The following is a 27241-nucleotide window of genomic DNA, read 5'->3' on the forward strand; positions in this document are numbered from 1 at the left end:
AATATCTCTTCTGCTGCATTATTGTTTTGCATACATTATTTAGTTTTTGTATTTTTACTCACTTCTCCCATGCTCATGAACACTGAGGGGTGACAGAAGGTTATACAGGTTTCTTTGGTTTGGATTGCATGCATGTTCCCAAATTTAGTGACTCATTTCCAAGTGCCCTGGCTCAGTGGGAGACCTGGTCTCATAAACTGTCTCTTTTCTTGGTTTACAGCCAAAGCATCTAGAATAGATGTCTGCAACAGGTACTGGACATGGCAATTCCAGCTAGGTATGCCAGTGTAGTAAATGAGAAATCAAAAGGAATGTCTCATTGCTAGCAGAAAGAACAGTAACTTAAATACTCTTTCTCATGGAGGTGAACTGTTGCTCATGCTGAAGGTAGCAGTATTTCCATTTCCTACACTGTAAAATATCTTGCAGGTGTGTCATGACTTTATTTAACAGTGTCAGTCTTTTTGAGACCTGTTTTTGAAGGAGGGTTTGTGTATGCGCTACTTGCTTGAAATTATTTAATATTAAACTGTGTAGAGACTGGAGTTTAATGGTGGATAAAGGTGATACCCAGGTACCTGCTGAAAGATGTTCAGTGCAAAAGGCTTCTTTGCCACAGGCAATGTAGCCAGAGCCCAGCATCACAGGCAGATCTTCCACAAGAGCATGTAGACTGAGGGGAAGGCCAGAAAATAGCAGCTTCTCTGAGAGCTGGGCATCAGTGCAAGATGTCTGAGGCAGGGGATGCACTGCTGGGAGATCTCTGTGCACAGGCAGGCAACCAGGAGTGAGTGCCAGTTGAGGACTTCTGACAGCTGGGTCCATGAGTTTGTGTTTCAAGAGACTCAGAAAAGCAAATAGAGATGGTGGCTGTGCTGCCTCTGTATTATATATGAAACTGTGACTGCTGTTTTTCTAAATGTCTGCTAGAGAAAATAATGACACTTGCATGTAGCTGAGGATTGAGGATTCTTAGCTGGATGTGAAGTCCTTATGGGTTTTTGTTGTCCTTTAGTGTGATCGGTGGCTAAATTCTCATTTCACTATGAGGTTTTGCTGCGTTGCTGAGGAAATAAGCTCCTTGTTGCTCTAGGACAGAGGCAGGGTGAACGATGGTGACACCGTCTGTTGTGTGGGTTTGGTTGCAGAAGGAAGTAGACTTTGAAAAACGAGATACCAGAAGGAGTCACAAGCATGACTGATGTGCTGGAGAAATGAGTCTCTCAGAGTGAAATGGGGTCATGAGTAAAGCTGGCAGTGAACGTCTGGTGGGAAGGTTGGAGAGCCACCAAACTAAAGTTTTGTAGGTAATTAGCTCAGATCTGGTCTGCATGAGCCCAGATGACCTGACTGACTTGTGTTCAGAGAGTCCTCCAGGTTTTTTTGTACTGCAAATCCAGTTATCAGAGAAATGTTCACCTGTTTCTATAAAGATTACTACTGAAACTAAATAAAGATTACTACTGAAACACTTTCCCTGCATCCCAGTCATTATTATATTTGCTGTACTGAAACCAATTAAACTAAACTGTTTAGTGAATTAGTCCACTAGAGTTTGCAGTACACTTTAAATGCTGCAAGAACCTAACCTATGGCTTACTAATTTTGAGGTTACCACACATATGTACTGCACAGACCACATCTCAATAGACAGGATTTTGTATTTATGTGGCTGTTTGAGCTGACACTGAGAGAATTCTGTCAGTTTCCTAAATCAGCATCAGCATCTATTTCTTGCATGGTGGCTTTAACCACTCAGCTGTGACCATCAGGAGGCAGACTCAGTGGATGAGTACAGGGACATTAAATGGTTTGTGAGTTACCTTGAACATTCTGTGTGCTGGGGGTCTGTTCTCATGTAGGACAGGCCTCAGGCAAAGTAGAATTAACAATTTCTGACACCAATACAGGTGGTTAGATCTGTCAAAAATAATTTTCTATTATTATTCATTTAAAGGGGAGGGAATGGATGAGAACTGGAGATTAAAAAGAAGGTAAATGTTTGCAAAAGTAGCTGTTTGCTTTTCCTGAGAATGCCACAAGACAGCTCATTTGAAGGCAAGAGAATCGTGAGCAGCTTGAAGCAAGGTAGATTCATAACAGATTCAAAGCATGATAGCCTGATTTCTCTCAGGGGTGGTTTCATAGTTTATGCTAAATGAATTTCTGTCCCAAGAAAACATTTGTGTCAGTAAATATAAAAGATGGTGGAAGTCTGGTCCAGCTGGGATGCTGGCACAGAGCCCACAACCCTGAAGTTGGTTAGTTGCTGTTAAACCTTTTATGAGCATGGTTTGTGACCCTCCGAGCTGTACAACATTGTTGTGGCTCTAGGAGAAAGCTTTTATACCTCTCTAGTTGCCTTCTGGGTGGGCTGGTGCTGGATGGAAGGTGTCCAGGGTAGGGTTGAGATAATTCTGTGAAACATTCCGAGGTGGAATCAGCAACTCAGTACCAAGCTCTGGAAAAGTTTTATTCCTAAGAATACCTTGTGAGTAGAGTAAATAAGTCAAAGAAGGAGCAGTGTGTAGTGGAACAAAGCAACCAGATGCCTCTAATTACCAAGGAGTGGGTGTGAGCTGGTATCAAGTCCACCTGTGCCTAGTTAGGGCAGGCCCCCTATTGAGCATGAGCAGGACCAGGGGGCCAATAAAAGGTGGGGCTCACAGCCACAGGGCAGATCAATCTTGGGGCACTGTATTACCTTAATTGCGCCACTAGCGCTCATCACCTCCAAGGTGAGGCTCTGAGGAGTCTCGAACCTGGGGCTTTGGCATTGCAGTACTGCGGCTTAGCCAGCTGTGCCACCAGAGCCTCACCTTGGAGGTGATGAGCACTAGTGGCGCAATTAAGGTAATACAGTGCCCCAAGATTGATCTGCCCTGTGGCTGTGAGCCCCACCTTTTATTGGCCCCCTGGTCCTGCTCATGCTCAATAGGGGGCCTGCCCTAACTAGGCACAGGTGGACTTGATACCAGCTCACACCCACTCCTTGGTAATTAGAGGCATCTGGTTGCTTTGTTCCACTACAGCAGTGTGCCTTGGCCTCTCATCTTTTTGTCAGTCTGGGATAGGAGAGAAAAGCCTTATAGATCTCTCAGGGTATCTCCACCGAAGACTTGTCTCCAAATGTTATAATTGACTCCCAATTTTCTGTTTGTTCTCTATGCCAGGTCTTTTGTGGTACTGTTCTGAGCTTTTTGCTTGTGTATTTGGATAACACACTGGGTTAGGTGCAATGAAGGAGGAGGAGGACTTTTGTCTAGCTGGTGTCTCTCTCATCATTTCTGTCATTTCCCCCTAGGTTTCCTCCTTCTCCTGTTTAATTACTTGCAGTCAGCCAGGTAATATCAAGCAGCCCCATTACACACACAGAAAAATAGGGTTTTTTCCCTAAGACTGCATGTGTTATCTTTTTTTATACTACTTTGTGGCTCTTTTTAATTATGAGACATTGGTAATCATAAATTTACTAAAAGCCAAGAAGAAAGAACTGCATTTTTCACGCTCTGCACAGATGGAAGTGGAGACATTCTGGATGAAACTGCCTTAATTGCAGAACCATCTCAAAGTGCAGTCTCAACTACCCCCCAGCTGCTCTTCCCAAATGTAACCTTGTAGTGAAATGAGGCAACCAGGTGCCACTAATTGCCAGGTAGTGGGCATGATCTTGTGTTAGGCCCACCTGTCCCTGATTAGGGCGGGCCCTAACTGCACATGAGCAGGATTAGGGGCCAATAAAAGGTGAGGCTCAAGCTCACAAGCTCAGATCATTCCTGAGCAAGCCAGCAGAGAGATTAGCTGCTTCTGGAGCAATAGCACCAAGCCAGGCTAGTCAACCCTGAGGGCTATAGACTCAGAGCACTATTCGTGAGTTTCTGCTGGAAGACCTGTTGGGACCTTGGAGTGCTGTGCCCTAAGAGAGGTTCGTCTTGCAACATAACCTTAACTGGAAAATTCAAGCTTGATCTGATGCCTTGGGGACTGGAAGTACTGCTGCCACTGTAGCTAGCAAAGCAGTGTAACTCCAAATGAGCTAATATGCTAATTTGTGAAGATGAAACCTAAACAAAGATGGAAGATAGTGGGTCAAAATGGGTTACGCAAGATGAAGGAAACAATATCACCTGCAAACATATATATGCTTTTTAATTGGCACTTTTGTAATATGGAAACAATATTCCATAAATCTCAGTGGTGAAGGCTGGATTTTAGGTACCAGCTGTGAACGAAGGGTTTCCCAGTGTAGTTTGCTGCTATCAGATATGAAGTTAAGCAGATTTGCTTCAACTTAAGGCAAATAAGTAGTCTTGATGAGGAGGTTTGGCATCCTACAGATGTAAAACACTAAAGAGAAAATGTGTTCAGAATACTGGGGGTCAGTATAAGGATTTAGATGTAAAGCGGTCCCTAGGAAGAAGCCTTTCCCCTCCAAATATAAATATCTCAAATCTGCCCTAGAGCATGCTACAAGAACATTGGAGTATGTGTTATACACAAATGTGAACAATGTTGTAATTAATACCCCTCTTTGATGCAATTTCTATCTTTTTTTGCAAGCAGTTGCTTACGGTGGAAATCCAAGTGGATGGGTGTGATGACTTGCGTTTTAATGTGATATTAAAAAATCAATAGGGTAATTAGTATTATTTGGAAAAGTATGTGAAGTTTGATGAAACCTGAGCTTCTCCAACACATGCCCATTTTTCATTAACTTTTCTGTATTCTTAAGAAATTAGGCAAGGTCTAGAAATTAAACTCATGACTGTGTATAAATATTGGTGTCTGCCAGACTCGTATTGCAGAGAAGGAATGTGACTGCACAATAATAGGTCTTAAATCTGCATTTATCACCTGTGATGTCTAGTTGACATAAGTATCAATAGGGTATGGTCACAAAAATATTATAAATTTTTGCTGAAGCTTTGTGAAAGGAATGTTGTTTAATTTACTTTTAAAGTAATGGACTCTGCAGAGGGTAATAAAGAGGTTCTCACTGAGGAATATTTTCTGGACTGTTTTCAGGGAAGCCCTGGAAAGCAGCAGTTGCAAAAGCAGTTTTGCTTTTTGTGGGTAGGATGAGCAAAAAGTCTTCAGGCATAAAGAGTTACATCTCCACTTAGGGTGAGACAGCAAGCTAGCAAGGGGTCCCTGGAGGCATTTTAGGTTTTGAAAGATTGATGAAGTGCTTTGCAGGAAAGGATTCCCCTTGTGCTGGACTTGTTTTATGTTCCTTTCTGTTATTTCACTGGAGGCTAGATTACAGGCTTAATCCTGTTTCCATTTAAATGAATGATGAAAAACTTCCATTGACTGCAGGGAGAGCAGGGATTGAGCTTGATTTGTTTCTTTCTGTTACTGTAACAATTGGTTGTCAAGCATTAAATATTGCTCTTGGGGTCTATATCCATATTTCAATCTTGAGGTTGTAGAGGGATTCTGTGCTGCAGTTTTCAATGGAAGCCGAGTGTAAAGGCAAAATGTTGCTGGATCTGGAATCTGCATATGCCATTGTGAAAAGCACCATGGTAAGGCCCTTGTCTCTCTATGGTTGGGTGTGGGGGTTTTGTTGTAAGCAAGGTTAATTAAATTAATTGTTATTAATTTAGGAGCCCATAGCACTGTGAGTTCCAAAACTCATCTAATATGTAGACAACATTGTGTCACATCCTTGACTTGGTGAGACCAGTGGTGTGTTCATGCTTACTTTAGTACAGAGAAGCTTGTAGCAATCAGGAAGGCCTGAGGAGAAGGACTTGGTGTCAGTGTCATGCTGGCTGTGACTCTCCTGGGCCTGGGGTCCATGTTTTGTGGGATGCTGCTGGCTTGCTGGGCAGGGGTTGCTGTGGCAGTGGGCAGCTGATACTCCCACTACTTGTGGAGCTGGACATGGCACAAGGCACCTGATAGTATAGGCAAGTGGGCACCATCCAGCCACAGGACTACACTGCAGATTAATTTTAGCCATTCCACCTCCAAATTGTAAAGTTAATCTGGTGTGCTTGCCTTTTTGCTGGTGCATTTCATCCTACCCTGGCCATCTCTGAATTTGAGGTGGAGTGAGAGTCCCTGGGAAGGTCTGGAGGATGAAAGCAGTGCTGCTGCTGCTGCCAGCCTGTGGCTCTTGCACCAGTGGAGGATTAGGTGAGCTGGAGTGAGCTCAAATCCCTCAGCTGCTAGTGTCAGATATGGAGAAGCTGTCACAAGACATTAGCTTACCTTTTAAAGAGGGATGGAGAGGTATTTCCTTGGTAAGTACGTCAGCCAAGGCACAGTTGTTCTCCAGGTATCTCACGAAACAAAGCAACAGCAACTGGTGGATGAACTTGATTTTATAAATTCTTAAGAGTATAAATAAAATAGTCTTTAGTCTTTCTGATCTCAATATATATTATTCCAGTAACAGAATCTAGCTGTTTCCACACTGTCATAAAAATACAATTTATTCTGAATTTTCTTACCTTGTTCTTTCTGGAGGTGTCTACCTGCTTTGTTTCTCCTTCTGTAAATGCTGTGAGGAGTCTTCAGGCTCTTATCCACAGCCTGGAGGAGGTCTGTGGGCTGCCTGGAGGCTATGCAAAGTGACTGATAAGGCAAGCCAGAATCAGTAGGCTTTAGTGTACAATGAGGGATGCATTTGGAAATCTTTTTCAGACCCACAAATCAAAAAAGATTGAGAATTACTGCTGTAATCTACCCCGATCATCTTAATACTTACAGTAACATGCTCCCTTTCATTAAAATGATGACAGTGATGGGGCTGGGTGAGTTTGAGTATGCAGCAGTTGGTGTATTTTACAAATGGTGTAATTTGGCAGGCTGGCAGTGCAGGGATATGGTTTAGCACCACCCAGGACCTTCTTGTGTATTTCTGTGCTAGTGATGCATTACTGAGGTTAATGCAAACTAAAAAGGTATGTGCAAGATTGGGGGAGTACACTTTTGTGTACAAAGTGGATTACCAGTTGATATTGCATTACCAAAAATGATTTAATATAGATCAAGCTGAGGAAAGCAGGTATATGTAAATACATATGTAGGTCTAGAGTTAATAGGAGGCTCATGCACTTAAGATTTTTGCAGGAGGTAAATCCTAACAGTTTACCTTAAGAGGCCTAAGATGGACTATTTGCTTGTTGAAAATCTCTGTTCCTTTTATAATTTCAAATCTCCAAAATGAGGAATTTTTAAAGTCATATAAGGAACTCTCGTTTCCTCTAGTATTAGAAAAGTGACTGGGAAGTCAGGAGAGCAGGAACTGAGATCTGATCTGTATTGACATGTCACCTTAACAGTATTTGCCAGTGGCTTTTCTTGCATGCGAAGGGTCTGTTTAGCATGAATTTAGTATGAGTGTATTTGTCATAAATATACAAGCAAGAGCTAAAGAACTGACTAACTTCTCCGAATCAACAGAAGAAAAATAGTTGCTAATGCTATACAAAATAATGACTATGTACCTTAACACTGGAATGCAGACATTCATGGATTCCCCTTTCCTGCTTTCCTTGCTACTAGAATGAAGGAAAACGGAATTCCTTTCTGGTTTGCTCCATGTATTCTGGGACTTGTAAGTGCGTCAGAGGGTCTGGGGTTTAGACATCAACTGGATTAACGTAATTGATTTCTTCAGTTTACCTAACATGGCTTTTGGTTCAAGGTCTACTTGCTTCCAGTTTCAAATGTGTAACTCGGCAGCGGATGTCACGTTTATTTTGTCAGTAAGCTGTAAAATATTGGTAAGCTTTTATGCAAATGTGAACGGTTTCACTTGCCAGTAGGTGCATAAAATAAATGTAGCATTCATACTATTGGACAGGTTTCATAATGTTTGTGTGACACAGGTTATTCCTCAGGGCCTGATATTTTTGTATAAAATAGATCTTCAGTTCAAAACAAGAGCGTACTGGAGGGTTTTTAAGTCTATGAATTCACACACCAGCTTCAATTTAACAAGCACATTCCATTCAGAGAATTAGCAGACCTCTTATACAACATGCATTGCAATTAGTTCTGATAATTTCTGTTGTTTGGTTTGGTTTGGTTTGGTTTTTCCCTGTAGATTTTTTTGTTAGTATTCAGCAAATTCACTTTTTTTTCCTCTGGTGTTGTTTTTGCTCTCCAGTGAACAGAGTATTTGCCAAGCCCGGGCTTCAGTTATGGTCTATGATGATACCAGTAAGAAATGGGTGCCAATCAAACCTGGTCAGCAGGGATTCAGCAGAATCAACATATACCACAACACGGCCACTAACACCTTCAGGGTAGTTGGAGTTAAACTACAAGATCAACAAGTGAGTAACTGTATAGAGTTTCCTGTAAATTAACCTTTGATCTCATTTGATACCATCAGTTCTATACTTAATGCAGTCTAACATTTCCTGCTTCCTGCAAGGTGCCTATGAGTCTGTTTAGTCCAGTCATTCAATTTTTGCTTATATTTTTTTGTGCATGGATTGTATCATAATTTATTACTGCTTATTTGCAAACAGAACTTTTGGTAAATGCCAGAGAGATTTTAATGTTATTTTTTCCCCTCTTCATTTTTGTGTGTGAAGTGAGCCTTATTTTGTTCTGCAGATTTTGCTTTCAGCCCTCCCTAACTTACTTTTTACTCAGTTTTAGTACATTGTATAAAAAAGAGAAATCAATCATTCTGTACTGCCATCCTGCAAAGTGCTGCTGTTACATTGCTGTGAGTAGTGTGAGTAATTAGTTCCTCATAATGCATTTGAAACTCCTGGGCGCACTCTGTGATCTGATTTACGACAGCCTAAATCTGCAGGACCTCCCTGGGCATAAAAGGAGTTATATTGGATTTAGGTAATCAGAAGTGGGATCAAACCCACCTCAGCCACCAGCTCCCAGCAGCCTGGCTCATGGGTGTGCCAGGCAGTGCGTGCTATCCAGAACAAAATGCCATGGTTAGACTCCAAATTTAAAAAGTGTACTTGGGGAAGAGGAGTAGTGGTGCTATATAGTCATGCATTTGCATTTTAGAGCAGGGATTTCAGAGTCAGGAACTCCCACTGTGTGTTGGTGTGAGGCCGGTGTGATGGTGGCAGCCCAGCCTCCCTGGCCTGTCCACCTCCCACATCACCTCAGGCCCTCAGCCAGGCAGAAAAATCAGGAGAAAACAAGTGATTGATTTCCCATTGGTTTGGAGAGCAGTGTTGCCTCCTGCAAAGGTGTGATGAGCATCACCATCAGCACAAGACTGCCAGGGGCAAGCTGAGCCAAACCAGCCCTAGCCAAGCCAAGCTGGAGAGCAGGAACCAGGGCACCACCACCTCCCAGCTGCCATGAGTGTGGAATTAACCGACCTGCCCATGGAAATGCAGATGATGTCCTTCAGCTGTCAGATGTAATGATGCACTGGAAAAGTTAGCCAGGTCTCTTACTGAAAGTGTTAATGATGTTGCTGCACTGTCCATATATTCAGTCATTGTTTTGAAAAAGGAAAAGCAGAATAGAAATATGTGGAGGTTTTAGCGCATCACTGTTCAGCTCCTTGCAGCTCACTACAGAAACATCTGCCAACTCTTTTGTCACTGCTCTTATCCTTCTCAGTAGAGCAAAGTGTAAATGTAGTTGCATTCCAAAAATGGAAAATATTTTTTAAATATATGAAATACAGTAGCTTCTTAGTCAGTTGTGAAAGCCAGTACTGCTTTATAACACACTGTACCAGCTATTTATTTTACGTGGTCAGCAGGTGAATGTAAATTACATTCATGTGACTACAATCTAACATGAGTCTGAGAGGCTTGTGTAAAACAAGCAGAAGCCATAAAGTTTCTGTAAATATATAATGGAGACTATATACAAGAGTTCCTTGTTAATCAGAGTATACAATTTAAAGAGTAGGATATAATAAAATATAAAATCTTGATCTGTACTTTAAACTTGCTTTGTATTGAATGTAATATTCTGTTTGCTTGAAAAATTTTCTACTTGTGAAAAAGTTTCATGCCATCTAAAAATCACCCCAGTTCAGAAGGAAACATAGAAGAATATATATTTTTACAGTTTAAAGACTAAACATCCTCCCTCAAGCAAAAACCCATGTTACTTTAATCTCTTAAAACTAAAGTATTCACCTTAAATATGATTGAAAAATCCATTACTACGAATAAAGTAAATTCAAGACAGCATGAACAAAATATGTATAAAAACAACCATTCTGAAAGCCCCAAGATTCAGTAATGTATATGTTTATATGAGTCTCAAATGGAATCATAAGCTTGCCAGGCTTGCTAAGTATTTGCATTTAATGAGAACAAAAGTGAATTTAATTTAAAATAATTCTCTGTACAAGTCATTTTGTACTCGCTCTCAGATTGTGCTAAATCACACTGAAAGTGAGGTTTTGGTAAAAACTGTTGTTTTGCCAGGAAAGACATATATTTCTGAAGAGGACCAATCTTGAATTTATATGTGATTTGACATATAATGAAGCTACATTATATTTTCCAAGAGTTGAGAAACTAGTTTAAAATATGTAGCACAATACCACAGAGGAACAATTCTAAGTTTTATTACATACTGTTTGGCAAGGTGCAGACTAGAGTAATAATGACTTCATTCTTGCCTGCCTTTAATTTTTCCCTTTTAATTTTTGTTGATTCATATTATACCTCTAATAATCTCTCTCTTTAATTTTCATCCTTTTTTTTTTTTTCTTCTTTCTAGCCCTTTTTGCTGGATGTGTTACAGTTTATAATACTGTCTCCTCATTCTCCTTATCTGTATTTATCTTCTTCTCTAGCTAACAGTGTCTAAAAAGTCCACCACAAAGAAGTATGGTTTTTAGAGTGGCAGAACTTGGGCATCATTCTCCCCACTGGGAGGTGATCACCAGCCCTCTTGCTTCACTGGTGGGTCTGGGTGCTGTGCTCATCCTGTGCAGCAGCAGTAGCACTGGGTTCAGACCAGCAGGGCATGAATTCAGCATCCTGCCCTGCACAGACTTGCCCCTTTGCATAGAGTCATGCTGGCAGGAGAGGTAATCTTCAGAAAACCAGAAGCAGACTTCTGAAGCTTTGAAGTAGGCACAGAGGCCAGAACTGGTTTGAAACTAAAGCCAGATCAGTATTCCAATTGTTTGATGTCATGAGCTTTGATGTTTTCTTGCAGCCTTCATTTTCTTGTGGCCCAACAGTGGCAAGGAAGCACTTTACCCCTGTGCAGTGACTTGCCTTCTGTCCTTGTAACCCAGCCTGCTGTCAAAGTGAAGTGTCTTAGCTTCAGTCACCATGCAAGAAGTTCACAGAGCTAAAAACATACAAGTGCTTTGCCTTTATGGCTTAGATGAGAAGTATTAGCTCCTCAGTTCAGTGCTCATCAACTGAGAGTTTAAAATTATGATTTTACATCAAATGATTTCAGCTAAGCATGTTCTAATCACGAAAAGGCATGTGATGAACAAATAGATGGGGAGAAGGGTGCAAGTCAAAAGTGAATCACATCTCCTGAGGGCTTGGTGCATTGATGTGGCTAAGAAGTGAATGTAAAAACAGGGCCTTGGGGAAGGTGGGGTGTTTTTACGCTTGAGCGTAAGCCAGAACTGAAATGGGGACAGAAATCTTGTCTACCACATTTTTTGAAAAATAAAGAACCAATTAATCACTGCTGTAACTTATTAAAATTTGGTCAGGTTTGGGCCTGCTTACAGAAATAAAGAATCTGGCCTCAGCAGTAGCAGGCTCTAGCTGCTACAGCATATCCTCCCTGTTTTAGCAATGATCTGACTGCTCCCCATGAGAGCAGTCTACGTGTTGGGAGCATGGCAGACCCGAAGCTGATAACAAACTTCTGAACCACTTCATACTCTGGAGAAACAAGCAAATGTCTTGTTCTGGTTCAATCATCAAGAGTATGAGCAGTAAGACTTGTGTGGGAGCTCTTCTCATGATCTTGGTTGTGGTTACACCTCAGATGGGGCCTCCTCAATCTCTCTAGCCTCATCCCTGTGAGACCTGTCTGGGACAGCCATCATCACTGATTACAATTTATAACTCAGCAGCCTACAAACTGCAGTCGAAGGGAAGGGCTTCTCGGTTTTGAGCTGTTTCACAGATCCCAAAATTCCCTGCCTGCCCCAGAGAGCCTACACTTGAAACAGAATAAAAGGTGAAGATGAGTACAAAGCAGAAATGAAACAAATCTTTTTTTTTTAACATAATAGTGATGGGAACATTGAAAGGTGTCAACATATAAAAACATTTACAATTGGTTTGTGAAAGCTCTTGCCATAAGAGATAATTGAAATCCAGAATTTGACAGGATTCAAAACAACACAGACATTTATATCAGTAACAAGCCTACTATGTTTCAGGATAGAAAATATTAAAAGAGGTTGGAAAGAAAAAAACCCAAGCACATAAAATGTCTACTTTTATCCTTTAAGGCTAATTCTAGGTAGAGTGTTATAGGAAGAATTGTTTCTTGGGGACAAATCCATTATTTCTTCCTTCAAGATTTCCAGTAAGTTTTTTCCAATTCACCTGTTACAGACTACAACTGAAGATGAAATAAGGAATCATTGGTCTGCTCCAGATGGCAGATGCTGTATTACTGAGATATGAAGCTTTAGAGTAAAAATCCCTCTGAAACACCTGTGAAAAACCCTTGTGCTCCAAACAGGGGGCCCTTCTTTATTTTAATTACTCCTCTGAAGCACACACTTACCATCATGTGCCTTGCAGAGTTCCACCATCTGTGCAGGATACCTATCTGCATTTATTCTTAACAACAGCAGAAGAACCCCTCGTTTTCTGTTTTCTAGAAACAATAGCTAAAGGAGATAAAATGAAATGAGGGCTATTTTTATGCTTCATTTCCCAGTTTTAAGCTCTCTATTTTGAGTTTGAAGACAAAGTGTTATATTTGCTCATTTGTGCATTCTGATGAGTACTAAAGGTGAACATTTAAATTCTGTCTTTATTCCACTGAAGGGATCAAACTTTCTGAATAAAGCAGATCCTCTGAGTTCATTGAGTTGATGTTCTCGGAAAGCGTATTTTGAACTTCTGTTAAATTACTTTTGGCATGGGATTTTACAATTTCTTTCTTCCTTTATGCATCTGCATTACACCCTCTGGTGCTCTTCAGACTTTCAGTAGGTGAAAAATAATGACTTTGCAAATCCTGGAAGAAACTGCAGTCTTTCTAAACATTTCCTTGGAGATACTGGCTGACCCTTCCCTTCATTATTATACTCAGAAGTGGTTGGAAGATTTAAAAACTTAGTAATGCTGGCATGAGTCTTCTTTGTTCCAGAGACTCCTTGGGTGTGAGTAGCATCAGTACAGGCTCTCCCATAGTTCACTGGTAAAACAAGGGTGGTGTCACCTCTTCTAAGAGAAAAGGGCTATCTAAGCTATAAGAGTGAGTTTGTGGTTTTGCTGTGAGCAGAGCAACATAGATTTCCCATTGTTCTGGTTGGTGTGGGTGGCTTCCTGTGCAGCACGCTTGCCATGTGGTTCCCATTTTCAGGGGACCAACTCTCGGGAGCCTGTGTATCAAACATAAGTTGCCCTTCATCTCCCTGTGGATCACAGGTCAGGATCCCCTCTATGAAATGTTGCCAAAAAAAGCAATGCATCTACATAGAAAGTGAATAATGATGCTCATTTGAGAGCAACAACACATTAGGTTCAGTCAACCTAATTTACAGATGAGCCATACAAACTAGTTGAACAGGGGATTTACATTTACCAGCTTTCAATGAGCACCAGAAATTGTGGGATTGTTCAATCTCTCGATAAATCAAAACACAATGCAGTATAATTCAGTTTTTACAGACAGTCTTGAGTATTAATAAACAGGTTTTTTCTGTATTTGAATAATGAGCTTCAGACTTTCCCTGCTTATAATTTTAAGTTTCTCTGTCTCTGGTTTGCTTCTGTCCCCAGCCCGTGTGGGCTGATGAAGTGGGAGTCTCCATTTCTTCGTCTTCTGTTTTCAACTGCACTGCCCTTGGTCAGGGGAGTAATTACTGTCCCTTCAGTTGGCATTTGTTTGTTAAATTTGTGTCACAACAGAGTGCCATTGTCAGCACAGAGATGAGTATCTGGGGGCACTGTCCTCTGCCTTGGGTATTTCCGACTTTTTAGAGTTACAATGAATACTCCTGCCTCTGCACCTTCAGCTACTGTAGCTTGTTTTTAGCAGTGCAGGTTTCTGATCAGATCCCAGGGGTACTCTCTAACTGGGTGTCTCATATGCCCTGCCCAAAGATAAACAGGACGTTGTATTTAGCAGATTAAATCAAAACATACAGAAACACCCTTCTGGTGCAGTCACCCTTTACCTGGAAGTTATAGCACATACAGCAAGGGAGGAAGTGGGAGAGGAAATACTTAGTTGTCTGGTTTTGTCATTGCCTATCTGATTCTAGCGAAAAACTCTTGGCATAAAATGGTGGTAGGAGAAAAGCAGAGCTGGTGTAATGAGTCAAACATTTATCTGCTCTAGGGCGGGGCTAGTGCCAAGAGCTATATCTGTCTCTTTTTCTGACAATGGTGCATGATCATTCGCCAAAAGCTGGCAACAGCTGCTGGCCCTGGCTCCTGACATCTGTCTGTAGTATCTGCACAGCTGTATCTTGCAGAGGTGCTGTAGAAAGCACGAGCAGGTAATAGATTTTGAAAAACTAGCTTGCAAGTCCCCCAGGCTGACTCAGATTGTTGTAAATCTCACCACCAGATGTGGGTCTTCTGACATCAAAACATGCACTGCCTTACTGTACAGCCATGTAGGAGCTGCCATATGAATTGCCTCTACCAATGTAGTTAACTTTTAACAAAGGGCTGGGGGGGGGGTTTGCACTGAAAACTAAACTATTTTTAACCTTCGCCCCGCTCTTTCAAATCACAGGTAGTGATTAATTACTCAATTGTGAAAGGACTGAAGTACAATCAAGCAACACCTACCTTTCATCAATGGCGCGACGCACGGCAGGTTTATGGCTTGAATTTTGCAAGCAAAGAAGAGGCTACCACATTCTCCAATGCAATGCTCTTTGCTCTGAATATCATGAACTCACAAGATGGAGGTAAATTAACAGCCACTATTCACTTTATTAATCTGTGAATTTTATAGTGCTCATTGTCAATCACCTGGCGCAGTTGTGTTGATAGTATGCCATTATAGAACATATTATAATTTTAGAAGTTTCTCTCTGGTAGGCAGCCTTTAAATCAGACTTTTACATGGTATGAATTTTACATGTTTTCTGGCTTTATTTGCCTTACTTCTAATTTTTCATGGTGTTTTGTTTCACAATAGTAAATTAATGTTTATTTGGGAGTGCCTCAGCAGGCAGGTCAGTGATTTCTGTGGATCTGTGTATATGTGTTACATGCAAGATGGTGGAATATAACTTTAAATAAGCAGAAGCTAGAATAAAGTTGGTAGCATTTTATAGGGTTGAACTTGGATCTGGTAGTTCCAATGTGTTGGGTGTCAGACACAGCCACTGGCTTTTGTGAGATGGCTTCCAAGGAGGACTGTGTGACACCTCGGTTATTTTACAAGGTAAAGTGCAAAGGCTCGTGCTCTAGATATTGACTGATGTTATTCCTAAGTATTATATTGACTGCAGTTGAAGTTGTGGTGAAGCTTACTGTTCTGTGAAATTGTCATTGCACTAGCTTGACCAGGGCCCCAGAATAAAGTCCTGGTTTCCCAATGGAAACCAGTTTCTGTCCTGCAGTATCTGGGTGAAGTACTGCCCTGAGTACTTCATGCTGTCTATGACTCCTCTGCAGCTCCTGGGCTGGGAACTGAAAGCCAAATGTTTGTGTGGTGTCTTTTTTTCCTGCAAAATACACATCAAAGCCCTGTGTTCCTTTTTAGTCAATATTTGCATCCATCCAGGTTTGATTATAGTGTTCACTTGTGATGGACATCAGCTCTCTAGAGAAAGGTTGTCTCCCAGCAACCTGCAATTTACAAATAGGTCTTAACTAAAAGGTGTATTTGAAATATAAAAGTTCATAATTTTTCGTTTGCTACTTCTGTTCATCTTATTAAGCTGACAAGTGCAAAAATCCTAAATAATCAATTAATGTCTTAAATTTGGAGCTATATGAAGAAATACTGAGGACTGAATTCTGCATTCTAGAACTTGAACTTTTTCAGTCCTAGTTGTGCCACATCAGGAAACTTCAAGAGGAAATCTGCCCAACAGCCACTAGTACTAAACTAATGCAAGAGTTCTTTGGCTACTTGTGTGTGCTTCAGACCACCAGATGAGACTGAAAAATTTAGCTACTTTGACTACAGTCTTGATTTAGTGATTGATTTAATGTCTATGAATAGTCTGCCATTCCTCCAAAAGTCCTAAAGTTTACGATGTGTTTTTCTCCATCTGTCTCTTCCCATCAAAGGTTATTGCATAATTTGAGATTGGTCCAGGGAAGTGCTTTGTGAAAACATAAGTCTCAAGATGAGAATTAGTGCTCTTAGGTAAAAATGAAATAAGCTGTCTTAAAGTGTATCCTTTAACTATCTACTCCTATCAAATAACAAGTATTCTTGAGAATTTATTTTTGAGTACTATTAGATTTCTGAGAAGCTTATGAATATGCAGCAAAAAATAATTTGCATTTTTTTCTGTTGGTTTGTTTATTTACTTTGCACACCAAAGTATGGTAGATTCTTCAGACATAAGATCCAGCCAATGCTGCAGAGCTTGCATTTAAAGTTTGTAGTTGTCACATAGACTGACATAAATTGGGTCACAGATGAAAAAATTTCCTCCTGTCTTTTCTAGGAAATAAAAAGGTCTAGTAAACATTCAGTCTTCAATAAAAGTTTCAAAGATTGCCAGTTGTTCCATTCCTTACATCTGAGCTTGTCAGAAAATTGAATTTGCTCTAAAGGGAATTTCAGCTTTTTTTAAAATTTATTTTATTTTATTTATTTTTAATTTTCATAAAAATATTTTCCCCAAAATATATTTATCTAAATATTTCTCTTTAAGATTATTGTAGCTACAAATTTATGATAGATTGTATTGAGGACAGCATGCAAGTTGACAGCAAAAGTACATAGTGGGTATAATGCATAAAATGTTTCCTCATGTCTGCTCTTCCAGGCTTATATAGTGCATAAGCTTTTGTGGACATGAAATAATGCAAATAGAAATTCACCCAAACACACATACCCATATATGTTTTCAAGCACTGATGCTGCCTGTATACTCCATCCATTCTGCTGTATGCATGATGCATTAGGGTTTGCTTTATTATATGGAAAAATCATTAGGAAAAAAATTTATCAATTATATCTGCACATCTATGTATTAAAGTTGTTCATGTGGTTATGTAGATGGATGACAGCTTTAAGGAATGCATTTGTATGTACAGAACTGCTCACACACTAATGAAATCCTCAGCCAAACCAAAGCATTAATACAGAGGTTCCCTCTGGCACATGCATGGTAGCAACTTACTCTATCCCTAGAGGTGTTTAAAAGCCATGTAGATGTGGTCCTGAGGGACATGGTTTAGTGGTAGCTTTGACATTGCTGGGTTACAGGTTCAGCTTGATGATCTTAAAGGTCTTTTCTAACCAATACAATTCTATGAATCTATGAATCTATCTGCTACTTCTGTGGTTTGGGATATGCTAAGTGCACTACTTTGGATATGCTACTTCCAATGTTGACTTGTTTTGTATATTCCCTGCTGAGACATTATTGTATTGGGTACTGCTAATCTTCCTGTAGTTGGATACAGATTCTGGCATCAGTGACTGCTTCTCTCTTCACTCTACCACCCACTTGCATAGACTAAAATTAATTATTGCAGACTACAGCAGAAAATCTGAGACTGCATCATATCTACAGCAGATGTGGAGTCAGGGTACTGACTAATATTTAGGAAAATAACTAGACTTAGTCTCAGAGCAGCAGTGTGCATTTTTGAATGGTGCATGAAGCTGAATTAGTTTAAAAACTGATATCAGTTGGTGTTTTGGAGAGTTGGAAGTAATTTTCGGGCAGTGCGGACTCTAATGAATGACTTCAAATGAATGTACAGCTACTTACTATTGTTGAGCATTACTACACTGTCCAGCTTCTTCACAAGAGAGACTATGGTACCCAAGATCATTCACCACAGGCACCGATCTTTCAGTGCTTATTGCATGGGGCACTAGTGAAAACTAAACCAAGTCTTTTGTCATATGCTGTGGGTAAATGAGCTGAATAAGTTCCTACATCCTGCCTGTGCTAACCTGGCTTGTATGTCAAGATCATCCCCAGTAAGGGATTTTTCCCATGAGTGTGATGTCCCCAAGTTTGGGAAAGCTGGGAGAAAAGCTATACTCTAAGCCTGATGGCTGGTTGTATTTCTGCAGTGGATGGAACCATACCCTGACCCCTCAGGGAGGGTTGGCCATCTTCACTTGGCTCAGTCCTCTGTGTTGTGCTGGGATCCTCTCCCAGCACATATCCTTAGGATGGAGTAAAGCAAGCCTCGCAGTGCAGAAGTTGAACACATGTTGAGCTCAGTTCTGTGCTTTGTAAGGATGCTAATGGTTATGTTAGGAGTAATCTGAAATGAGCTTATATAAGAATAAACAGAAAATAATACCAGAAATGTGTACCATCCTTCCTGTAGAGGTTGACAGTTGCCTCACAGAATCAGTTGTTTGCCTGCTAGCTTGTTTATATGCCTAATTACTTTGATTTCCTTATACATCTCCTTAACCTGTCCTCCTTACTATGAAAAATGAAGAGTTGGTCCTGAGCCAGCCTGCAAATTGAGAACAAATGATAACATTGACCTGCTAATTACCAATCTCTTGCTTATGATTCTTTAATGGTGTCATTTAGTAAGACCATTATTATGACAAATGATTTCCCATTAAATTGTTTTTCTTCCATGAATGTCCACTTTGTGAAGCCAGACCTTTTACTGGCATAAGTTACCTGATGCAAGGATTTTCACCAGCTTACCTTGTCACCTGCAGCCAGGTTTGACTGGGGACACAGCCTCACCCCTTCTCACCCAGAGATACTGTGAGAAAAGCATTTTGCATGAACCCTCCCCACAGGATGTTTGGTAAGGAGACAAAGTTCATGTTCTTTAGGGCTTGCTTCCTCTTGGTTGTGAAAAATGCAACAACTGGTGACAGCACAGCACAGTTACTGGAGCAGGATATAAGGTGAAGATATCAGTAAGCTAAAATCGATGAGTTCTGGCATAATTTTGTAGGAAATCTGGTGGTGCCTGTGATGAAGGTGCCTCCTTCTGCAGGGCTTAATGACTCCAGCACAATCAGTTCTTTTCCCAGTGAATGGTTAAACTTCCCTGAGAGACTATTTTCTCTCCTTTCACAGAATCATCCCGGTTGGAAAGGGCCTCTGAGATCAACAAGTCCAACCCTTAATCCACTATTACTGTGGTTACCAGGCCATGGCACTAAGTGCCACATTCAGTCTCTTTTTCAAAACCTCCAGGGATGGAGAATCCGCCACCTCCCTGGGCAGCCCAGTGCCTGATAACCCACTCTGTAATGAATTTTTTCCTTATATCTAACTTAAACTTTCCTTGACAGAGCTTAAGTCCATGCCCTCTTGTTGTACTGATAGCTACTTAGAAGAAGAGACTAACCCCCATCTGGCTACAGCCTCCTTTTAAGTAATTGTAGAGAGTGATGAGGTCTTCCCTGAGCCTCCTCTTTTCCAGACTAAACAACCCCAGCTCCCTCCTTTCTCTAGGGACAGGCAAAAGAATGGCTTCATGTCCTTTCCCCCTTATTCACTCACGTCAGATGCTGTTCTTGCTTCTGTCCTGGTCCCTGACAGCATCCATATGCCTCCATGATGCAGAAGGAGGCAGTGGCTTAGATTTGTGGCTTGGCTTGGCATGACCAGCTCTGAGGGCATCTTGGGTTTCCACAGCTTAAAGACACGGTTCCTCTTGAAGAACAATTGAGAGTCTGATTTGTGCAGCCTACTGGTAAATGCTGCCTTGACATAGTGAATATAGCATATTATGGCTTCTGCTTTTCTTTTGATGTCTTTGCCCTGGGGACTTAAATAGCTGTTGTTGACTTACAGTGCAAAAATATTGTATTTCTAAATGTAAACACCACATGCTGGCCAGCCTTATGCAGAGGGCTATGTTGCATTGTTAGTCGTAGTTAAAGAGGTCAATTGCCTCTTATAAGAAGGGAGAGGAAAATGTGAAATAGTGTGGGAGAGGATTGAAGAAAATTGATAGATTTGGAGGTTTTTTTCTTGCAAGAGAGCCACTTTCTTGTTCTGAGCACAAGTGGCTTAAAGACCACATAATACAGACATGTGTCAGAAGGTGTGGAGTTCAGGCCTATGCCTTCTGACACAGAGCTCCACTAATCTGTCTTTACCTCTTCAGGGTGGAAATTTTTTAATTCAGAAGGGTTACTCCTCACTCTTCTGATTAATGCATCTACTGGCTATTCTTTTCTGCCATTGTGGGTTATTTCACTGGTATTTCTTTCACATAAATCGCATTTGATGGAGTTTTTTGAAGCTTGAGATCTTTTTCTATTCCTTCAGTCATTCTTGTTTTGTCGTTATCCAGGACATGCATTTCCATATTTCTGTAAGTTCTTTGGAAAGCACTTTGAGTGCTCCAAAATTAGGGGAGAAATAGAAGAATAAAACATTGCTTCATCAAGCAGCAGATAAACTGAGAGTATATAGCGTACATATATATAGATACACCATACATATAGCATACACATACCCTAACCCTAACTCTCTCCTAGTTAGGAGGGTGTGTGTGTGAAGTTTATGGTGCACTGTGTTTCAGTTGAAAGTCTACAGATTTTTATTTTTTTTTAGAATTTTTTAATGCTGCATTCAGTTAATTTTTTCCTGAGAATTTTTCCAACTAGTCCCACATCCCATGGTATTTCAGCAGTGCTAAAATGGAGCTGCTGGGAAAGTCACTCAGCTGCATTCATCTTCTACAATGCAATGACTGTTTTGTTTGATAATATTGCCCCAAGACTTCCAAGCACTACAGAGGGTACAGTGTTGGAAGACAAAAGACTGCATCTTCGTTACAGTACTGCATAATATATAAAATAACATCAATAATGCAGAGGACCCACCACATAACACAATGCCCACTTACATCCAGATGGTTCCAAACCCATGTGAGATCTGTGCCCCATGTGAGATCTGTGCCCCATGTGAAGCATTTTGTATGCTGCACTGTGGACTCATTTCCCACACTAGCAGGTGTGTCAGTACACATTATAAACCACTAAGATGGTAGATTCTGTGCACATTGTACTTTTAAGTGTGCTAATAAGATTTAAACAAGTAACCTCATATTGTGTAGTCAGTGCAGGACTTTAAGCATGTCATTCTGATGCAGATTTTTTAACCAGATCATCCCAGAAGTGGTTCTTATTTATAATGTAGGCATAGAGAACCTGTAAATCAAAAAGTTTTAAGCTTACTAGTGTAAATATGATCCATGTGGTCAGACATCTAGTACTAGCCAAAATAATAACTCACAGGCAATGGTTACCTGGGTGCATGTTAAAAATTCAAAAAGCATTTGCTTTTTTTAAAAAAACAAAGCTTTCCCCGGAGAATAAATCTTTCCCAAGTGACATCTTCCAAAGGACCAGAGAAAGGTTTAGAGAAGTAAATGCCACAATTTTTCCAGCCTCATCCCTATGCAACTTTCAACATAAACTTTAGTTACTCAGAAATGCTCTGCAGATAGGGCAGTTTCTAATTGAACTTACTGTGCTTTGTAAGTCAATGAAGAACAAGAGAAAATTCAAATGGCATGATGAGCTTTTCCCTTTTGTCTGCTGTATTGCTTATCACTGGAACTGATCCAGAAAAATCTACCTGACTTATAAATAATCTTTAGCATATTGCTTACTATAGGAATAAATTCCCTCCTTTGTGAACTGGGCAGAGATGAGCTGTTACCCAGCACAAGAGGTGTTAATTTATTTTCTTGACCAATCAGTGACAGGTTCTCCCCAGCCAGTTCCCCACAGCATCTTCAGCAGGTCCCATCTCTGCCTGACCCCTGTGAGGGCAGGAGTCCCTTGGGACCCCAGCTGAAAAACATCAGCTCAGGCTGTAGTAGCATTCATTGCGTCTTGCTCCCAAGGCTCATCCTTGCTGCTGATGAGGATGACAGCCCTCATACAAGCCCATTGCTCATGTTTCCAAAACAACCAACCTTCTCCTGGAATTATAGGCAATTTCCTTGCAAGCTTCCTCTGTCTGCAAAACTGCTCAAGTCCCCTCTTCTCAAACTGAGTTTCCTGAGATGGATATATGACATTTCTAAGAACCTGGATACACTTCATAAGTTGAGTTCAAATTAAGAGAAACATGCTTAAAACCAGAACTGGAAGACATTAGCCCACCAGTAGGTAAAACTAGTTAATCTTCCATATTAGCATGGCTTGAGCCAACTGGAGCACGGGAGATGAATCACTTCACTCATGAATAGATGGACTGGGATTACAGACCTCTTTCAGTGTTAGAAGTGTAAATATCATCGCTATTACTCATCTGTCAGAAAATATCAAACTGTTATTTAATTATTCTATAGAAGTAAGCATATTTTTTTTTTCAATCCCCCAGCTGGTAGGGATCCCTGGCAGAAAGATTTCAGGGCAGTGAATGCTCTCCCAGATTTATACTAATAAAAACCCTTGCCATGTGGCTTGTATCTGTCTTAGCCACTTTTCTGCAGGACTCTATTATATCCCTGCTTAGAGCAGCGGCAGAGACGGAGCTGCTGTCGCATGTCTACACAACAAAAGGTGCCTCTGTTCTTTGAAGAGCATAACAAATCCAATGGCTCTTGAATCTATCGTTGATACTTTTTGCTGTGCTGAATTCTTTTGCACTAAAAGAAAACCACTTCAGGAAAGAAATTGTGTGGGGAGAAAATTGTTGAGAGATTTAAGAGAATCACACACTTTGAGAATGAAGACTTCTGCTGGCAAGATGCCCTAGTACCATTGCCTTCAAATCCATATTTTTCTGAAACATGGTGCAAACAGGAAAAGTTCCTGGAGCTTAGTGATAGGAGATGCACTGTGGCTTTTTCACTGGACTGCAGTAAATGGAAGAAGAATAAAGTAGATTAAAAAAAAAAAAATTATCAAAATTTAAGAATTTCGGTAATTAGTGTGCAAGAAACATAAGCCAGATTTTGGTTGCTATTCATTTGGTGAATATACCTCTTTATTTGGTGAAGGCTCCTTTTTGGGAGTTATCCTGGACTATATGTACATCATGTCCTGTGTCAAGATACAGCTGTGAGTGGAGCTCAACCTCAAGCCCCAAAAGCACAAAAGCTGCCTTGCCCCGGGAGATGCAGTGATCAGAATTAGCTCCATGTCACCCTTCCTCCTCTGCTTCCTCTCCTCTCCCTGGGAACATGTCAGAAGAAGGAACCCCTGACACCAGCCCACACCACCCCTGTGCTGCTGGCACCCTCTGAGCACAGCTCCTTGGGCAGGTGGTGATGGGATCTTCCCCGGCTCTGTGCAGGCTTCCTTCTTACTTCCTCTGTGAGCCCATAGACTGTGCTTTGAGCCTATACCTCATAAAAAATCTGAAGCATATGAAGAGCAAATGGCCTTTTGTGATGAGAAAAGTCCTTTTCCTTTTACCTTTTCCAATACTGTGCTTTGGCATGTTGAGTCTCAGTGCATTTTGTTTCACTCAACAGTAATAGTCTCTGGAACATTTATTTATTGTTTGGGCATCTGATTTCTTTCAGTGACATTGATCCTTGGAAGAGGAACAAACCTTATTTCAGTTTTGTGCTCATTTTGTCTCATTCTTGAAGTGTTTTGATATTTGGTGTCCTGGAGCAACCTTTAAAATAACATGACTTAATTTGTGCAAGAATTGCCCTTTAAAGTCAGTTAATTTCTCTTCAGACCCTGAGTGAGTTACAGGTGCTGTAATTCCACACAGAACATTGCTCTGTTTACCTCTGTACCTACACTGATATATCATCCCACTCTTTAGATTGATTCACAGAATTTTAAAAGCCCATTGATATAGTTAGTAACATATAATGTTATAGAATAAGTTAAAAAGAACATTGTGTCATTTTTCTCACTAGAAGAGGAGAAAGCATATTGAAAATTAATCAACTATTTTAAATACTTTAAGGGCGGCCCTCATTATTAAAAGAAAAAAAAAAAAAAAAGACCAAGCATTTAGCTGTGATGGTTGCTATACAGATCCAGATTTGCAGAGTGATAACTGCTGATAGGAGCTCCTGACCTGAATCAGCAAAACCAGACTGATTTTTACGATTGTGTTGTGTTCCCCCAAATGCTATTTATTTTTGGAAAAATAAACTGTAGAAACTACCAAGACACTACAGAAAGTTACATCAACAGCTTTCTACATCATTAATAAATATCCAGATAGGCTTATCACAGGAATATATGTTGCATTAATTTTGAATCATCTGGATGAAATGGTGCCTTCTGATAATGATGTCTAATTCTAGTCTTAGCTTCTGCCCCTCCACCCCAGTTACTTTTTTTATATTATTCGTTGCTCTCCTAATTGTTGGTTACTAGTTTATATGAGATGAGATACATGAATGTATAGGGATTGTGGTAGGTTTGGGTTATATAAATTGCTGAGCTGCTAAGAAACTTGATTCTTTTTTTTCACTGAGACTTTCTAGATTTTGAGCTAGGAGCCAGACCTTATCATAGTTTTTCTCTACACAGTAATTCATATACTCCCTCAGCTGTGACCCCACTCCAAAATGATTACATGACCAATATCCTCCCTTTAACAGGATTAGAAATGTAGGCATCTGTAGCACAGGGTTTGGTACCTGGTCTGCTCAAGGAACAGTAACAGATGCTCCTGGGACAGTAAGTTAACTATTTTGAGTGTCTCTACCAGGCAGCTCTAGGCAAGATTCAGCCTATTTTTCCTCTCTTTGTCATCACTGACTGTAAAGGATTGCTGCTAAGAACCTTTCTTAGGTTCATGACAATTTTGCTATAATCCTCTCCCAAACTTCCTAAATAATTGATTCATTATTTGTAATTATGCTATAATTAATTAATAATTATAATAATATTACATCTTTAGTTTGATTATAATAAATTAGAGACCTGGAAAGTAATGCACTTAAGGTGTTTTTCTAGTGATGCACCATGGATTTCCCAGGGACAGTTAGTGAGATGTCACAGGAACACATGTGTGTTTTGTGCATTTCTGTGTGTGTGTTCGTGTGAGCAAAGCACATCAGATTATCTCTTCGACTGCCTGAGCCCTGCAAACAGCTGGTCTTTGTACATGCAGGAATTTTTTTTAATTTTATACTAGGAGTGAACTCAGGAAGAAATTCAAATGTGTATAGATAGAAGTCAGAAGCTGCTGGGCTGAGAGGATTTTTCACATCATCAAAATAAACTTGACAGTGTTTTGAATTTTGTTTTTAAACTTCACTTTTATTATGCACTGTAGTTCACTGTATGAATGACATTCACTCAAAACATGTTCCTCATAAAGACATACATACAGTGTTTAGGACCAGAGAGCTGATCAGGGACAGTGTGGGGGGCAGCTCAGGAGGCGGAGCAGGCTCAGCTGAGAGGAAAGTCTACTGCTTAATTCCAACCACCCAGTGAATCACCATATGCTGCCACCAGTAAAGCATCTAGAGCAGATTCTGCTGCTGGCTGGTAATCCCCAGGGAGCTCACACAAAGTCTATTAGTTGCCTTCTTAGATGACTCTGTGAAGTCATCCAGCATCTTATTTTTCACCAAGTCAGGGACTCAAAAGCTGTAGGTGGTGTGGCGTTCTGCAAGCAGAATCTCAGATTGTTATGGCAGTGATTGTAGTAATTCCTCCAGTTAGTCCTAATGAAGCAATACAACTGAAAATGGGATTAATTTAACTGAACTTTAGCCATGTAAATGCTAGGCATCAAGTCTACAATAATTGTTTAGTTTCCTTGCCACTCCCCAGAGCGAGGACGGCTCACCTGGAGGTAATGTGGCTGTAGTGGATGTAGTTCTGTGCTGCTGACTTGGCAAACTGCACAGCCCCTGCAACACAGCAGGGAGCAAACCAGAACAGTGATAAAATGGAACAATCTTAGGTCGTCCTGCAGTTCAGGAAGGAAGTAATTTGTGAATAGGTGATTTTCCTTCACAAAGCACCCAGCCATTGGACTCGTACGTGCTCAGCTGCACAACTGAGGCGAAGGCAGCACAATTCAGGTCTTGAAGGTGCATTTAAACATCTGCTCCCATGCTACTGATAAAAAATCCAAAGCAATCCTGCAAAGCTATCACCATCAATCTGATTTGCATGGATTGCTTTGTCTGTTGGTCTTGATTAGTATTCCAGAGTGCTCTGCAGAAAACATTGGTTTTCATTCCACTTCGTCCACTGCTGATTTCCAAGGACCCCCTCTGGTGGTTATTGCAGTGCCTGGAAAACTGTTTGTGCATCTTTGCAATACCACATGGCATTAGAGACAGATGCTGTGGGCACATCAGTCTAAGGAGAAATGTAAACCTATTGCATTCCCTAAACAGAATGAAAGTAACTGTAATTACTTACTGTACTAGTTTTTATCTGTTTTGATGCAAACTTATCCTCTATGCTAAGGGAGAAAATCAAGTGTTTAAATAAGTCTGGTTTTCCAGTATTGAACAAATCATAAATGAGGAACCTATCCTGTGCTCTTTTTCATCTACCCAAAATCGCACTGAGGTGCCCAAGAAATAGAGGACTGTTGAGATCCAAGTCTTGCAAGGTGGATGATGGCCTTCCAACAGCATGACTTTTGCTGGCAAAAATATGTGCTCCTAAAACCTGCAGTTTTAGGAAGGCTGTGAATTTAAGGCTAATAGATACAGAGACCTGATGTACCATAACCATGCAGGTAACAGGTGAAATTTTAGTAGATAACCAGTGGAGCTATCAGTCTTTTACAGTGGGGACATGACTTCATTTTTCTTAAGTCCGTGCATAATTTAATGTATGAAAGTCCTTTTTATTATGATCTTATGCGTGAGTCAGACAATATGGAATTCCACACCTGGAATTCTCTGTTCAGTTTTGGTCCCCACTATAAAAATAGATGTGGACTGGCTGGAGAGGGTCTAGAGAAATACCACAAAGATGATCAAAGGATTGGGAACCCTGCCACGTGAGGAAAGGCTGCAAGGACTGGGTTCCGTTTGCCCTG

The 27241-nt window shown here is 40.6% G+C and overlaps 1 protein-coding gene across 6 annotated transcripts in view; it reads left to right on the forward strand.

The window, feature by feature from the left end:
• EVL (Enah/Vasp-like) overlaps nucleotides 1-27241 on the forward strand; it is a 146424-nt gene that overhangs the window by 68541 nt on the left and 50642 nt on the right. For all 6 annotated transcript variants that reach the window (XM_030452451.1, XM_030452450.1, XM_030452449.1 and 3 more), the window contains 2 exons: nucleotides 8126-8294; nucleotides 14881-15058. In XM_030452451.1, the coding sequence (XP_030308311.1) occupies nucleotides 8160-8294; nucleotides 14881-15058 (313 nt within the window). In that variant the 5' untranslated portion in view covers nucleotides 8126-8159. The remainder of the gene's footprint in view (nucleotides 1-8125; nucleotides 8295-14880; nucleotides 15059-27241) is intronic.

Source organism: Calypte anna, chromosome 5A (genome assembly GCF_003957555.1).
Source record: "Calypte anna isolate BGI_N300 chromosome 5A, bCalAnn1_v1.p, whole genome shotgun sequence".
Classification (NCBI taxonomy): domain Eukaryota; kingdom Metazoa; phylum Chordata; class Aves; order Apodiformes; family Trochilidae; genus Calypte; species Calypte anna.